The sequence below is a fragment of the Carcharhinus amblyrhynchos genome, chromosome 22, assembly GCF_965287045.1.
Source record: "Carcharhinus amblyrhynchos chromosome 22, sCarAmb.v2.hapA, whole genome shotgun sequence".
NCBI classification, from domain to species: domain Eukaryota; kingdom Metazoa; phylum Chordata; class Chondrichthyes; order Carcharhiniformes; family Carcharhinidae; genus Carcharhinus; species Carcharhinus amblyrhynchos.
In genome coordinates this window covers 2,218,147-2,235,373 of record NC_137345.1, presented here as the reverse complement: position 1 = coordinate 2,235,373, position 17,227 = coordinate 2,218,147, and the positions used below count along the sequence as shown (strand labels likewise).

Below are 17,227 nucleotides of genomic sequence, written 5' to 3'. Positions count from 1 at the left end.
TTGCTAACCATTGTGCCACCGTGCCACCCAAGGATGTGGAAATCTGAAATAGAAGCAGAAGATGTTGGAAATACTCAGCAGGTCAGGCAGCATCTATGGAGGTGGGAACAGAAATTCCTAGCTGAGGATCGTTCAGCGGGTCTGATGACGGGTCATAATTGACCTGAAACATTAACTCTGTTTCAGATCGATGTTGCCTGACCAGATAAACTGGCATTTCATTAATCAGGAAAAGGTGGAATAATTTCTCCAAGAAAAGGAGCAGAAATTGGACTGCCTGGAAAAGAAATCAAGCGAGGAAAGTGTAATCAAGTTCTGAAACACGATACCCATTGGGCAGGATTTTCCTGCTGCGCTTGTCCTGAGACCAGAAAATTCCACCCAATGAACCTTTGCATGGTTTGTGTCCCGCCCGTTACAATTCCCATGGCAGATGGGATGGGAAAATTTGCTCCATTATTTTATCAACATATTATCAGAAATTCAGAAACAATTTTCTCCCAGGATTGAATTACAGAGAATGGGATTTGAAAAATACAATTTCCAAGGGAGGATCTGAGAGTGTAGAGATACTCTCACCAGAAACACATCACAGAAAAGGGACTTCAAAGTACTTGGGGGATGGAGGCAGGGTGGATTTGTACCTGATATTGGTTAGGCTTCGAATGGGGCATCCTGGACTGGGCATCATAGAAAACTTATAAATTCGGTTTGTTCTCATTGGAATGATGGAGGTTGAGGGGTGACCTGATAGAGGTTTACAAGATTATAAGTGGCATGGACAGACTGGATAGTCAGATGCCCTTTCCTAGGGTAGAAAAGTCAAGTACTAGGGGACATATGTTTAAGATGCATGGGGAAAAGTTTAGAGGAGATGTGCGAGGCAAGCTTTCTACACAGAGGGTGGCGAATGCGCTGCTGGGGGAGGGGGTGGGAGCAGGTACAATACCGGCATTTAAGGGGCAACTGGTCAAATACATGAAAAGGATGGGAATGGAAGGATACGGAGACCGTAAGTGTATATGGTTTTAATTTAAGCGGGCATCGTGATCAGCAGAGGCTTGGAAGGCCGAAGGGCCTGTTCCTGTGCTGTACTTTTCTTTGTTATGGAGTCATGGATAAGGGGCAGTGAATTTGGTGAGGAACGAGAGGTACAGGTTCTCCCTGCTTACACTGGGCATGGTCATGTGAACACGATTTGCCCACTTTATGCCATGTTCAGTACAGCATGATTACGTCAGTCCATTACACGACTAAAATGTTCCCTTTGTATAAGCGGCCATTGGAGCAGGTGTTCCCGGGTTTACTCTGGACAGCCGCTTTATTTAACCAGTGCTTATACAAACTGTAACTCCACACATACCATTTAGAGGGGATTAGAAGGATTTAAACCCACTAAAGGTAATTGAAGGTTAAAGAGGGATTATTCTAATCTATCCCTTGTTGGTTTTCCAAATTCCCGTCACAGATTTCAGCTCATCCAAAATTCTGCTGCCTGTGCCCTGACTTGCACCTGGTTTCAATCACACATCGCTCCGTACGCTCTCTGGACTACACCGGCTCAGAGTCCAGCAAATCCATCACATCATTACTTACAAATCCCTCCATGGCTTCACCTCCCCGTCACTGTAACTTCCACCAACCCCACAACCCTCCGAGGGCCTAGCCTCTTGCTTCACCATCGATGGCCATGCCTTCAGTTGTCTGGGCCCGAAACTCTGAATTCTCTCCCTCATCCCTAAACTGTGCAAATCTATCCCTAAACCCAAGACTCTAAATCCTAATGATGTGTAGGTTAGGTGGACTGGCCATGGTGAATGCATTCAGTTAGAGGAATAGGGTAATGAGGGGGGTCTGGGTAAGATGCTCTTTTGGAAAGTGGGTGCAGACTCGATGGGTAAAATGGCCTTCTCCTGAATTGTAGGGAATCTTTTGTTCTTTGCCTCTAAACTCTAAACCTAAACCCTAAACCTTGAAGCTCTCCCTAAACTCCAGAATTTTCTTCCTAAACCTTTTCATCCCATTCATCTCGGAAGACTAAGGAAATTTGGCATATCAGCTACGACTCTCACCAACTTTTACAGATGCACCATAGCAAGCATTCTTTCTGGTTGTATCACAGCTTGGTATGGGCTCCTGCTCTGCCCAAGACTGCAAGGAACTACAAAAGGTTGTAAATGTAGCCCAATCCATCTTGCAAACCAGCCTCCTATCCATTGACTCTGTCTACACTTCCCATTGCTTCGGCAAAGCAGCCAGCATAATTAAGGACCCCCATGCACCCATTCTTCCGTTGGGAAAAAGATAGAAAAGTGTGAGGTCACATACCAGCTGACTCAAGAACAGCTTCTTCCCTGCTGCTGTCAGGCTTTTGAATGGATTTATCTTGCATTAAGCTGATCTTTCTCTATACTCTAGCTGCGATTGTAACATTACATTCTGCACTCTCTTATTTCCTTCTCTATGCACGGTATGCTTTGTCTGTATAGCGCGCAAGAAACAATACTTTTCACTGTGTGTTAATACATGTGACAATGATAAATCAAATCAAAATCAAATCTCTCTGTCTTTAAGACATTTTTTGAAAATTGCCTCTTAACCAAGTCTAATATTGTGTGGTCATCATTCTTGTGAAGTGTTTTGAGTGGGGAGGTTACTATGTTAAAGGTGTTATATAAATGCATGTTGTTGTGTTATTAACTTATGTTTGCTTGGTATTCAGTGCATCTTAACACTGTGCAAACTAGTGAGTAACACTGAAATAAATGCAAAATACTGTGGATGCTGGAAATCTGGGATAAAAGATGACTCTGAAAAAGAGTCACAGGAACTGAAAACATTAACTGTTTTCTCCCTCCACAGATGCTACCAGACTTGGCTGCGTTTTTCCAGCATTCTTGGTTTTTATTATAGCAAGTAACAGAATTGTTCCTGTCTGAAATAAACAGCTCTTAAAGACTAAATACAGCAACTTTAAACCATAAGCTGATACAAGTGGATAATGGTCATCGCTTTCTGTGCAACGTAATCCACTGTCTGTGTTAAATGTTGGTGTGGTACATGGTGGAGGCCATATCGATTATGGATGTCAGAATTGGGCCTTTTTTCAACTAAATTGGGGGCAGCACGGTGGCACAGTGGTTAGCGTTGCTGCCTCAGAGCGCCAGGGACCCAGGCTCAATTCAGGGTCACTGTCTGTGTAGAGTTTGCATGTTTCCCCCGTGTCTGCGTGGGTTTCCTCCGGGTGCTCTGGTTTCCTCCCACACTCCACAGATGTTTGGGTTAGGTTGATTGGATAGTAATCCCACAAGCTTTCGGAAACGCTGTTCCTTTGTCAGGTGTGTGGAAGGTTCTGATCAGAGGGCATATGAAGACACACACAGTTTGTGACTTTATACACTCTTCTCTGATCAGAACCTTCCACACACCTGACGAAGGAGCAGCGTTTCGGAAAGCTTGTGGGATTACTATCAAATAAACTGGTTGGACTTTAACCTGGTGTTGTGAGACTTCTTATTGTATTTACCCCAGTCCAACGCCAGCATCTCTACATCATTTAGGTTGATTGGCCACACTAAATTGTCCTTTGTGTCAGGAGGATTTGTGGGATAATTACGTGGTGTCATGGGGATAGCACCAGGGTGGAATTGTGGTCGATGCAGGGGCTCGATGGGCTGAATGGTCTCATTCTGCACTGTAGGAATTCTATGATTCTAAACAGGGAAGGTAATGAAGTCTAGTAGAGTTTGTGAAATCATGAATGGTTCTGAGACTGGAAATATGTCAAGTGATGATTTCAGAGTGTGGGTTGCTGAAGAGACTCTAGTGGAAAATTCAGTGACAAAGCACAGAACTAATATAGAGTAACACAGTGCAGAAAAGGCCCTTCAGCCCACTGAGTAAGTCTACACAGACAATATCTACCTCTGCTGGTGAACTAAGCCCATTTTCCATATCCTTGTCCCGTATCCTTGGATGTTATAACACTTCAAATGCCCAAGTATTTTTAAAGGTTGTACGGCTCTAAGGAAGACATAAGCTCACCTCATCTTCACAGAAGGCTGTGTTGGTATTCAGGAATTCTATCTGCTTCTCAAACAAATGACTGATTGCATTGTAGACTAGCTCATACTGTTCCTGCAATACAGAAAGGCAACAGACTGTTACTAACTGTAGACTTCCGGTCAAGTTATAATCTGAACAAGGAGAAAAGGCCATTAAATCATTGGCTGATACTTAATACTAAACTACATGCACACACGCCTGACAAACGCACGCCCAAATACCAGACACACATGTACACACCTGACGCATGCACGCACACAGAAATTCACAAACATACACAGATGCACATACATGCAAACATTCAGAAATCATGTTGTTCTTCCCTTTTCCTACCTCCTACCCATTTCCGTTTGAACATAAGAACATAAGAAATAGGAGCAGGAGTAGGCCATCTAGCCCTTCGAGCCTGCCCCGCCATTCAATAAGATCATGGCTGATCTGTTGTGGCTCAGTTCCACTTTCCCGCCCTCTCCCCATAACCCTTAATCCCCTCTCTTATCAAGAACCCATCAACCCGCTTCTTAAAAATATTTAGCGAGGCAGCCTCCACCACTTCAACGGGCAGAGAATTCCAGAGATTCACCGCCCTTTGAGTGAAGAAGTTCCTCCTCAACTCCGTTCTAAACCGCCTCCCCTTTATCTTGAGGCTGTGCCCCCTAGTCCTACTGTCTTTTTTGAGCGGGAAGAGTCTCTCCACCTCTATCCTATCCATCCCATTCATCATCTTATACGTCTCAATGAGATCTCTCCTCATTCTTCTAAACTCTAACGAGTACAAGCCTAGTTTATTCAGCCTCTCCTCATAGCTCAATCCCCTCAACTCCGGTATCAGCCTAGTAAACCTCCTCTGCACTCCCTCCAGGGCCAAAATATCCTTGCGCAGGTGCGGCGCCCAAAACTGCACACACTACTCCAGCTGCGGCCTCACCAATGCCCTATACAGCTGCAGCAAGACCTCCCTACTTTTATATTCGATCCCCCTCGCTATGAAGGCCAGCATCCCATTCGCCTTCCTGACCACCTGCTGCACCTGCAAGCTGGGTTTTTGCGACTCATGCACAAGGACCCCGAGGTCCCTCTGCACCGTCGCCTGCTGCAGTTTTTTGCGTTCCAACCTTCCTCAGAGTTTGAGATGTTTCAGTTAACGGAGCTGGAAGTTTCTGGATTTTAGCTGTACAGCAGCCAACAATCTAAGATTGGGCGATGATGATTATATGATAGAATCATAGAACCCTACAGAGCGGAAGGAGGCTATTTGGCCCATCGGGGGTACACCGACCACAATCCCACTATAACCCCATGCATTTACCCTAGCTAGTCCCCCTGATACTAGGAGGCTATTTAGCATGGCTGATCCACCTAATCTGCACATCTTTGGACCGTCATTGAAGAATAAGCAAAAAATCTTTTCACTTGTTCTGGACTGTTCCAGCAGAGGAAACAGTTTCATTCAGCCCACCTTACCGCAGTCCTTTAACTGTCTTGAAAAGATCACCTACAAATTTAAAAACTCAAGGGGAATAACTCAATTTTAAGTAAACTGTCCTCTTAATTTAACCCTTTAATGTCCCTGAATGTCAGCTGCTAAGGCCACAAATATCTGGAGTTCACTTCCTAACTCTCTCTACTTCCCCTTCCCCTCCGAAAACACTCTTTAAAACACTTAGTGACCAATCTTCTGATCTCCTGCCCTGATTTCTCCTCCTTTGACCTAATGTCAAATATTGTTTGACAATCATTACAGTGAAATATCTTGCGACGAGTTATTGTACTCAGGGTGCTTTATTAATCCAGATTATACATTCAATGGCCACAACTCAGCTGTGCAGTGGTGAGAACTCAGCTCATATCTATTACCATGGAGAATAAGGTTTTCACAGTGGATCAGTCTGCAGGAAATAATGCAGCTTAATTCTATTTGAGTTAAAATGGGAAGTTATTGAATCTTAATGGCACGGTGCCACAATGGTCAGCATTACTGCCTCACAGTGCCAGAGACCCAGATTCAATTCCAGCCTCGGGTATGTCTGTGCGGAGTTTACACGTTCTCCCCGTGTCTGCGTGGGTTTTCTCCGGGTGCTCCGGTTTCCTCCCACAGTCAAAAGATGTGCAGGTTAGGTTGATTGGCCATGATAAATTGACCCTAGTATCAGGGAGATTAGCAGGGTAAATATGTGGGGTTACGGGAATAGGGCTTGGGTGGGATAGTGGTTGGTCAATGGGCCAAATGGCCTCATTCTGCATTGTAGGGATTCTATGATTCTTACTATGCAAGTCACAAAAACATTCAATGCTCTGAATCAGAGTCCCATGATTAAAGTTAAAAAAATGCCCATTAAATGGACATGATTGATTATGCAAATCAATGAACATACTGAACTCCACAAGAGTTAGAGTGCTCTTTTGGAGGGTCAATGCAGACTCGATGGACTGAATTGTGTGCAGTTTTGGTCTCCTTTTCTGAGGAAGGAGGGGGTGCAGCAAAGGTTTACCATTCTGGGGATGGCGGGACTGATGTATGAGGAGAGGTTGACTAGGTTAGGATTGTTTTCATTGAAGCTCAAACCAATGAGGGGGGATCTCAGAGAGATTTATAAAATTCAGACAGGACTAGACAGGGTAGATGCAGGGAGGATGTTCCCGATGGTGGGGGAATCCAGAACCAGGGGTCACAGACTGAGGATACAGAGTAGACCATTTAGGGCGGAGGTGAGGAGACATTTCTTCACCCAAAGAGTGGTAAGCCTGTGGAATTCATCACCACAGGAAGAAGTTGATGCCAAAACACTGAATGTATTCAAGAGGCAGCTGGATATAGCACTCGGGGTGAATGGGATCAAAGGTTTTGGGAGAAAGCAGGATTAGGCTATTGAGTTGGATGATCAGCCATGATCGTAATGAATGGCGGAGCAGGCTCAAAGGGCCAAATGGCCTCCTCCTGCTTCTATCTTCTATGTTTCTATGAATGGCCTCTTTCTGAATTGTAGGGATTCTATGGAGTGAAAAAGGAGCTTGACGGGAGTGTGATTTGACAGGAATTTTACACCAACCCACATGAGGAGATATTCAGACACTTAGCCAATTGCGTGGACAAAGAAATAGATTAAAGGGGGATAAAGAAAGGGACAGGTTTATGGAAGAAGTTCCATGGATTTAGGCCCAGGCTGCCGATAATAAAGTGCTGGAAATCAGACAGGAAGAAAGGAATTGGAAGCACAGAATACAGAAATTAAATACACAACACAAGCTGTACTCCCGATGGGTGCAGTTCCTCACTGGGAACCCGAATTATTCAATTTACTCATTCACTTGTCCATGTTTAATATCTTCATGGGCATTTGGAGAGCCTTGGAGGCCTCAACATTACCTTTCACTCCCTGACTCATGAACCTCGAGAGATTTCTGGTTGCTAATACTGACAAATTTTGGGGTTCTGATTAGGATCAACCATGAGGCTTCCAACAAAGCTAAAAGCAGCCCTTCCCCCAAACCAGGTCAAGCCAGCAAGTGGAAAATGTCAACCCAATACAGGAGTGAGTTCGGGATGGGCAATGCGCTAGCCAAATATTAGCAGTGATGCACACTTCCTATGAATGAATAAAGTCAAATAAAAGTTGTCTGGGTTTCAAGGGCTGTGTTGCCAGTGTTTGTGAGCCTCAGACTGTACAGGTCATGACTAAATTCAATGAGTCACAGGCAGACAGAGTGGTGAAGAAGGCATTCGGCATGCTTGGTTTCATCGGTCAGAATACTGAATACAGGAGTTGGGACGTCTTGTTGAAGTTGTACAAAACATTGGTAAGGCCACACTTGGAATACTGTGTACAGTTCTGGTCACCCTATTATAAGAAAGGATATTATTAAACTAGAAAGAGTGCAGATAAGATTTACTAGGATGCTACCAGGACTTGATAGTTTGAGTTGTAAGGAGAGGCTGAATAGACTGGGACTTTTCTCTCTGGAGCGTAGAAGGCTGAAGGGTGATCTTATAGAGGTCTATAAAATAATGAGGGGCATAGATCAGCTAGTTGGTCAATATCTTTTCCCAAAGGCAGGGGAGTCTAAAACTAGAGGGCATGGGTTTAAGGTGACAGTGGAGAGATACAAATGTGTCCAGAGGGGCAACTGTTTCACACAGAGGGTGATGAGAGTCTGGAAAAAAAGCTGCCAGAGGTAGTGGTAGAGGTGCGTACGATTTTGATTTTTAGAAAGCGTTTAGATAGTTACACGGGTAAGGTGGGTATAGAGGGATATGGCCAAATGCGGACAATTGGAACTAACTTCGGGGTTTAAAAAAACAGGCGGCATGGACAAGTAGGGCCACAGGGCCCTTTTCCATGCTGTAAACCTCCATGACTCAAAGACAGAAAGAGGGGCTGAATGGCCTACCCTATTCCATAAGAACGTAAAGAGCAGGAGAAAGGTATAAAGTCCTTTGAGCCTGCTCCCCTATTCAATACCATCTTCATTGATCTCCTATCTCATCTCTGCTTTATGGATTATTCCCATTTCCCTGGATTCTCTGGACATGAATTCTTGTCTCAAAGATTCTCTACATGTGATAACATTTCTGGGACAATTTGGATCTTTCAATAAAGTTTATTTATTAGTCATAAGTAAGGCTTATATTAACACTGGAATGAAGTTACTGTGAAATTCCCCTAGTCGCCACACTCCAGCATCTGTTCGGGTCAATGCATCTAACCAGCACATTGTTCAGACTGTAGGAGGAAACCGGAGCATGTGGAGGAAACCCACACAGACACAGAGACTCAAACTCCACACAGAAAGTGAGCCAAGCAGGGAATTGAACCCAGGTCCCTGGCACTGTGAGGCAGCAGTGCCAACCACTGTGCCACCATGTCGCCTCTTTGAGTTTGATAGACCTTTGTTGATAAAATTATTGAGGGATTGGGGGCAAAATTGGGTAAATGGAGGTGAGAGACAGATCAACGTACAGACTTGAGGGTCTGAATGGCCTCCTCCTGGCCCCAAGTCAAAGCTCCTATGTTCCTTTCATGCAGGGTGGTGGGTGGGATGGAAGAATGGTCTTCTCCAGTCGCTACGACTGTCCCAATTCAACTCAGCAGTGCTGAGATAGAACACAACTCGAGGTTTGATATTTCAGTGAATGGATGGGTAGGCAGGCGGCAGGTTCAGTCCAGGGTGTGAAGTGTCGAATGTTCCAGTTTGAGTCAAGTTTCTGTTGAAGTCACCTTTCCATAAAGTGACGCTGCTTAGCCAGATTTATTTTCAGATACAGAGCAGGAAGCTCACGCATGAAAGAGTTTTATAATCCGAAACAACTTGTGGAACTGCTGATTTGTTTTGTGTGTAAAGGTTATTTTAAGGCGTAAAGCATTAAGTCATTTGACACAGATATTAAAGTCTGGGTCTTTTCCACTTTACCACTTTAACTTCTAAACAGTTCCATCCACAGTGAAGAAAACACATCAATATCAATGTTAAAAGCTGTTTCACTCCCGCCCCAACAGCAGACTCCAGCACACAAAAGAAGGTTAAACTTTTCCGCTGGTGACAAAAGAACAGAAATCTGATCAACACCAAAGCCAGTTTTTTAAACACGGTCCAAAACAAAAGGGAACGAGAGATGAAGAGAAAGAGCAGGAGATAGCAAAGAAAAGAAGAGATAAAGAGAAGTAAAAGTGTGAGAAAGTGTGAGAGATAGAAAAGAGAGAAGAGAATGAGACAGCAAAAGAAAGGGAAAACCGAGAAAAAGTTAAAGTTTATTTATTAGTCACAAGTAAGGCTTATATTAACACTGCAATGAAGTTACTGTGAAATTCCCCTGGCCACCACACTCTGGTGCCTGTTCGGGCCAATGTATCTTTCAGAATGTGGGAGGAAACCGGGTGCCACCTGGAGGAAACCCACGGGGAGAGCGTGCAGACTCCACACAGACAGTGACCCAAGCCAGGAATCGAACCCAGGTCCCTGGCGCTGCGAAGCAGCAGTGCTAACCACTGTGCAACTGTGAAAAAAACACAAAATAGAAAGTAAGCAAGAAGAAGCAAACATGAATGAGGAAAAGTTACAAAGAAAGAGAAATGCGAAACAAAGAAAAGGAAAGAAAAAGGAAAGATATTATGATCCTGTTGTAAAGTGCTGACACGTCAATGCTCCTTGGACCTCTTGTGCATCCTTTATAACTTCATCAGTACCTTGGTTTGTACAATCGATGGTCTCTGATTTCTCATCTCTTGAATCAAGTCACAAATACTGAAATTTTCTGGAATTATCTGAAATGGAAAAACATCAATAAAAATGTTCAGTTTGTGGGTGGTGGAATCAGGTTCAAACCAGACATTCAAACAAACTGGCTGATTAATAGGAAGCAGCGAGAATGATCAGGCTAGGGGGAGGTTTGTATTGGTGTTCCCCGGTGGGGGGGGGACGTCTGTATAGGGGCTCTGACTTTTCCTTGATATAAAATAATGATGTAGATCTTGGTGTGCAGGGGTCAATTTCAAAATCTGCGGATGGTACAAAGTTTTGGTTGTAAAGTGATCAGGGAAGTTGAGAAGAAACGTACTGATGTGTTTCTCAGAAATTTCTCCAGCTGTCCTTGCGGCAAATGTATTTACTTCAAACATTTTCCAACCAAAGAGCCTCAAAAAGGTCCCACTGAGATATTCTAGCCAAATGCATTTTTAGATCTCTCAGTTCCTTGTTCTGGTGCAGAGTTGCTACTCAAAGTGGCTTCTCTTATGCAAATAGGATAAAAAGATAACATTACCCCATCCTTCAGCAGCTTCCAGGTATAATCAATGACACAGATCACCCCCGTCCTTCCACAGCCAGCACTGTCAGATAGAGGAGAGTTAGAGACACACATTAAGAGAGGGTCAAACAGAGGACAACCATTCCGATCCCACATAAAACTGCCATTGCTCTCCTCAGCAAGGACCAGGATAATTTCAGTGTGAGATGGGTTTGGTGGCAGAGTTATTGTTCCTGATTCTGGGCGTCCGGAGCCACAGTTTCCAAACCCCGGTTTCAGGACGTCAGACTCCGGGCTGATACTTCACTCAACATAAAGAACAAAGGACAGTACAGCGCAGGAACAGGCCCTTCGGCCTTCTGAGCCTGTACTGATCATGATGCCTGAACTAAAACCGTATGCACTTACAGAGTCCGTATCCTTCCATTCCCATTCTATCCATGTGTTCATCTGATTGCCCCTTAACTACCACTAATGTTGAAGAAATGCCCTTGGTCATTCTCAATACAAGGGAAAGCAAGTCACCCAATCAGGAGGCTGGGAGACTGGGGGATAGGATTTGCCTCACAGTTTCCTTGTGAGGTCCAGAAGAACTCCTTTTAAAAACTTATTTTTCTCTCCACCCGTCATTCTGTTTGCTGCCGGCTCATTCCTATTGGATTTACAGACAGTGAAAGTCACTTGACTGTAGCACAATGACAGTGGGATTCTATTCAAATTGAATTTGTTGTATTTGGGAGGTCTTTGTTTACCTGCAGCAAGCAACCTGGGCGTGTCCTTAAGACTGGGCAGGTATGTCACGTGCGCATTAAGTAAATATTCTATCCCTAGAATGAAATTATAGAAATCATAGAATCCCTACAGCACAGAAGGAGGCCATTTGGCCCATTGGGTCTGTATCAACCACAATCTCACCCAGCCCCTATCCCCATAATCCCATGCATTTACCTGAGCTAGTTCCCCTGACGTTAAGAGGCTGTTTAGCATGGCCAATCCACCAAATCTGCACTTCTTTGGGCTGTGGCAGGGAACCAGAGCACGTGGAAGAAACCCACGCAGACATGGGGAGAATGTGCAAACTCCGCACAGTCACCCTAACCAAGAACTGAACCCAGGTCCCTGATTATGTGAAGTAGCAGTGCTAACCACTGTACCACCATGCCCACCCTGAATGAACCCACTGCCCTCTCCATTCTCAATAGGATGAGGGAAACAGGCAGAGGGGAACATTATCCGCTCCAACTTCCCCCTCCAAATCACACACAATCCTGACATGGAACTATAATCACCATTCCTTCATTAACACTGGATCAACAATCTGGAATTCCCTCACACATGGACTGCAGTGGTTCAAGGAATTGGCTCACACCAGTTTCTGAAGGACAGTTAGGAACAGGCAATAAAGATTGAGTGGGGAAAAGGGAATTTTGAAACTAAATTAGGGCAATATAAATCAGGGATCAGAACTAAGATTACAATGTTATTCTCCTAACCCAGACAAGCAGCAAATATTGATTAGAATGATTCAGGGCTAGTAAAGCAGCTTAGGGAGGGTAAACCATAAGCATCTTTTTTTATCAGATTGTGTAGAAACAACAGTAGAAAATGAAATATTGCCAAGGGAGTTTCTCTCACTGCCGGGCTTCTCCCCTCTGGCAAGCCACAAGCTATTGAAGAGTAATATGAACTGGCCTTGAACTTGTCCTGTGTACTTATTATGATCTGTCAGTCATCCTTTGTGCTGTTTACCTGCAGTGGACACAGATGGGAATGTCATCATGTGACTGATAATTCCGCATGTCCGTGATCAACTCCAAGATGGGATCTATTGTAGATGGAACGCCATGGTCTGGCCAGTTGATATAGTGGAGTTGATATACAGTCCGATAGATCTAGGTTAGAAACAGACAGCACAGTCTAAGTTAGAACATAAGAACATAGATCTTGTAGAGACATATAAGATAATGAAGGGGCTAGAGAGGGTAGAAGCAGAGAGATTATTTCCACTTAGAATGGAAACAAGAACTAGAGGGTACAGCCTTAAAATAAGGGGGTGTCAATTTAGAACAGAATTGAGGAGGGACTTCTTTTCCCAGAGGGTAGTGAATCTTTGGAATTCTCTGCCCATTGAAGCAGTGGAGACTATCTCGTTAAATGTGTTTAAGTATCTAAGCCATCTAGTCCCTCGAGCCTGCCCTACCATTCAATAAGATCATGGCTGATGGTGGTTCAGTTCCACTTACCCGCCTGCTCCCCATAACCTTTAATTCTCTTATTGATCAGAAATCTATCTACCTGTGACTTAAACATATTTAACGAGGTAGCCTCCACTGCTTCAATGGGCAAAGAATTCCAAAGATTCACTACTCTCTGGGAGAAGTTCCTCCTCAACTCTGTTCTAAATTGACTCCCCCTTATTTTGAGGCTGTGCCCTCTAGTTCTTGTTTCCATTCTAAGTGGAAATAGTCTCTCTGCTTTTACCCTGTCTAGCCCCTTCATTATCCTCTATGTCTCTATAAGATCTCCCCTCTTCTAAACTCCAACTCCAAGTGGCACTACTTTTTCAACAAAATTCATTGATAAGCCACAGGCTCCAGCCATCACTGCTTTAGACACAGGCACGGACTTCAGTGAAAACTGTATAACACAACACAGCTGAATGGTGTTGGATTGCATTGGTCGGAAAGCTGTACTGCAACGAAATATAATTAACACGGCAGAGATAGGAAAAGCACCGAGAGCACCAGTGAAAGGCTATCAAACCTTACACTGGGTAGTAATATGTAGGCTGAAGCTCGGCACTTGGTAAATGACTGCATTGCTTTTATTCATTCATGCCATGTGGATGTCTCAGGTAAGGTCAACAATTGCTGTGCTTCCCTGTGCAACTGGGTGGCTTGATTGGCAGTTAAGGGTCAATCACATTACTGTAGCTCTGGAGCCACATGTCTGAGCAAGAATGGCAGATTAGAAGTTATTTAAATTTATGATATACCTGGATAGAGTGGATAGGAAGGATCTATTTTTCTTGGGGGGGGTCAATAATTGGGGGCGTAGATTTAAAGTAATCGGCAGTTGGATTAAACAGACATTGTGGCATATATTTCCCTCAGAGCATGAAGAGGGTCTGGAATTCACTGCTTGAAGGGGCAGTGGAGGCAGAAATGCTTGTCCCTTTCATAAAATCACTTGGATGTGCGCTGGAGGTGCCGTCGCTTACAGAGCTATGGACCAGGAGTTGGGAAGTGGGATTAGACGGGACAGTTCTTTTTCAGCTGGCATTGAGCTCTGTTTCTAAAGGCATGGAAGGAGAGGGGAGTCATTGTGATAGGCCAGTGTTGAAGATTCAGTTTTCCCCAAGTCTTCCGGAGATGTGAGAATGTGAATGACAACACAAGGTGAGGAGGGAGAGGGTGGGAGGACAGAACATCAGGAGAGGTTAGACTCAGAGAACAAGGTGGGGGTTGGAGGGAAATGGGGAAGATCAAAATCAAGGTGAAAGAGAAAGAACGCAGAGTGAGTGAGAGAATAAGATTTGAAAAGGTAGAAAATGGACACCAAGAGAGAGGAAGGTTAGTCAGAGGAACAGCAGGACAGGGATTTATATTTTGTGTTTTATATTTTTGTAATAAGTCTTTGGATGCTAAAGTCCCTTCATCAAAATCCCTCGATTTACGATTCCAGCAGCAGTACACAGAGTACTCACAGTCAGCAGTCTAGCTTTGGGAGTGCCAGAGGAACTGACACTCCTGGTCAAATACAAGAAAAAGATTCCCTGATTGGCCCATCAATTTCATGTACAATTTGACTTAATAAGACAATTCGGATGGTGAATTAGCAGATGACACCAAGATTTCTGGCATAGTGGAAAGTGAGGAGGGTTCTCGAGAATTGCAGCAGGATCTTGATCAATTGGGCCAGTGGGCTGACAAATGACAAGTGGAGTTTAATTTAGATAAATGTGAGGTGATGCATTTTGGTCGACCGAACCAGGGCAGGACTTACTCAGTTAATGGAAGGGTATCGGGGAGAGTTATAGAATACAGAGGTCTAGGGGTACAGGTTCATAGCATCTTGAAAGTGGAGTCACAGTGGACAGAGTGGTGAAGAAGGCATTCAACATGCTTGGTTTCATTGGTCAGAACATTGAATATAAGAGTAGGGACATCTTGTTGAAGTTATACAAGACATTGGGTAGAGCCACACTTGGAATACTGTGTACAGTTCAGAGTGCAGAAAAGAGTTACCAGGATGTTACTGGGACTTGCTGGTTTGAGTTATAAGGAGATGCTGGATAGACTGGGACGTTTTTCTCTGGAGCGCAGGAGGCTTCAGGGTGACCTTATAGAGGTCTATAACATAACGATAGGCACAGATTAGTGAGATAGTCAATATCTTTTCCCAAAGGTAGGGTAGTCTAAAATTAGAGGGCATCAGTTTAAGGTGAGAGGGAAGAGATACAAAAGGTCCAGAGGGGCAATTTTTTTCACATAGAGCGTGGTGAGTGTCTGGAACAAGCTGCCAGAGGTAGTAGTAGAGGTGGGTACAATTCTGTGTTTTAAAAAGCGTTTAGATAGTTACATGGGTACGACGGGTATCGAGGATATGGGCCAAATGCCAGCGACTGGGAATAGGTTAGTGGTTAAAAGAAAGGGGTGGCATGGACAAGTTGGGCTGAAGGGCCTGTTTCCATGCTGTAAATCTTTATAACTTCACTGAATTGACAGCAATAACAGCAAAAATATTTTCACTCAAATATTAATCACCATATCAATGTTCCATAACCAATGCTGAAAACGTAGAAGAAAATTGTTTGTCCCAAGAAGCCAGCAGTTTAAGAGTTAATAATGTCAGATTGACGATGATAACTGTGTGTTTTTACCATAATCATTTAACCACAATTCCTTTAATCATATTACTTACATTTTGAAACTGAACTTTCAATGTTCTAATGATATATTCTGATTTGGTCTTCTCTTCTTCCTGCAGAATGAGAGGGAGACTCTGAATAAACATTAATAAAGTGAAGGGAACTATTTAACTTTACTTATTAGTGTCACAAATAGGCTGACATTAACACTGCAATGAAGTTACTTTGAAAATCCCCTAGTCGCCACACTCTGACTTCTGTTCGGGTACATGGAGGGAGAATTTAGCATGGCTAATGCACCTAACCAGCATGTCTTTTGACTATGGGAGGAAACTGGAGCACCCGAAGAAAACCCACGCAGACACGGGGAGAATGTTCAGACTCTGCACAGACAGTGGGTCCCTGGCACTGTGAGGCAGTAGTGCTAACCACTGTGCCACCATGCCGTCACATAGTTCTGCTGCTCCTCTTTCCCCATAGTCCTGTACATCTTTCATTTTCAAAAATTTATCCAGTTCCCCTTTTAAAATTCAAACGTTCTAAAATTTTAATGTGCGATATAACCTCCAGGAACATATCCAGAGTGAGAAACCCCATCAGTAAATATAAAGCTCAGAATTAAATGACTGCCTTCCTTTGTGCTTTTGTAAATATACTTCTAAATATGAAGGGCATTTTCATGAACTTTCCATTAACTGAGTATTCACAGCTTTCTGGGGTAGAGAATTCCAAAGATTCACAGCTCTCTGAGTAAAGCAACCTCTGCTTATCTCAGTCTGAAATGTCTGCCCCGTTTATCCTAGAACTGCGAACCTCATTGTAGACTCTAACCAGAGAAAACAGCCTCTCAGGACTGATACATTTCAATCAGGTGAGCTCTCGTTCTTTTAAACTCCAGAGAGTGTCAGCTGATTCCACTAAATCTCCGCTCATGGGTAAACCCTCCCATTCCATGAGTCAATTCTGGTAAACTTGGTGGCATCCCCTCAAAAACAAGTGTACCCTCTCCTAGGTGTGGATTTCAGGGCTGGAATTTCCCAGCCGTCCATGCCGGCGGGATTCTGTGGTCCCAAGTCCGAGTGCTAAATTCTCTGTCCTCGCTTGCAGCGCCGGTGGGGTGTGATCGGCTGGAGAATTCCGGCCCAGGCCTGTAGACGGTCCTCCAACTGTAGTTTTATGAAAGCTGTACGTAACTCAAACATCTTTGCAATAAAGACGGGTAAACCATTGTTTCCTGATTGCAAGCAAAAACAAATTTCACAGAGTTACAGAATCTTTTCAGTGCAGCAGGAGGCCTTTTGGCCCATTGAGTTTGCACTGGTTCTCTGAAAGAGCATTCTACCCAGTTCCACCACCCTGCACATTCTTTTCACATAACAATCCAATTTGCTTTTGAACATCTCAATCGAACCTGCCTCTACCAGTCTCACAGGACGTTCATTCCAGACTCTAAACACCCCCTGGGTGTAAAAATATTTCCTCACATCACTTTTACTCCTTTTGCTCATTATTTTGAATCTGTGTCCTCGATGCTCTCTTGAGTTTTTCAT

At 43.9% G+C, this 17,227-nt stretch overlaps 1 protein-coding gene across 3 annotated transcripts in view; it reads right to left on the bottom strand.

Annotated features, from left to right (window-relative positions):
• LOC145356840 (tyrosine-protein phosphatase non-receptor type 22-like) overlaps positions 1-17,227 on the bottom strand; it is a 101,954-nt gene that overhangs the window by 38,945 nt on the left and 45,782 nt on the right. For all 3 annotated transcript variants that reach the window (XM_080209764.1, XM_080209765.1, XM_080209766.1), the window contains 5 exons: positions 15,731-15,790; positions 12,557-12,699; positions 10,823-10,889; positions 10,248-10,325; positions 4,045-4,137 (listed from right to left, as the gene is read on the bottom strand). In XM_080209764.1, the coding sequence (XP_080065890.1) occupies positions 4,045-4,137; positions 10,248-10,325; positions 10,823-10,889; positions 12,557-12,699; positions 15,731-15,790 (441 nt within the window). The remainder of the gene's footprint in view (positions 1-4,044; positions 4,138-10,247; positions 10,326-10,822; positions 10,890-12,556; positions 12,700-15,730; positions 15,791-17,227) is intronic.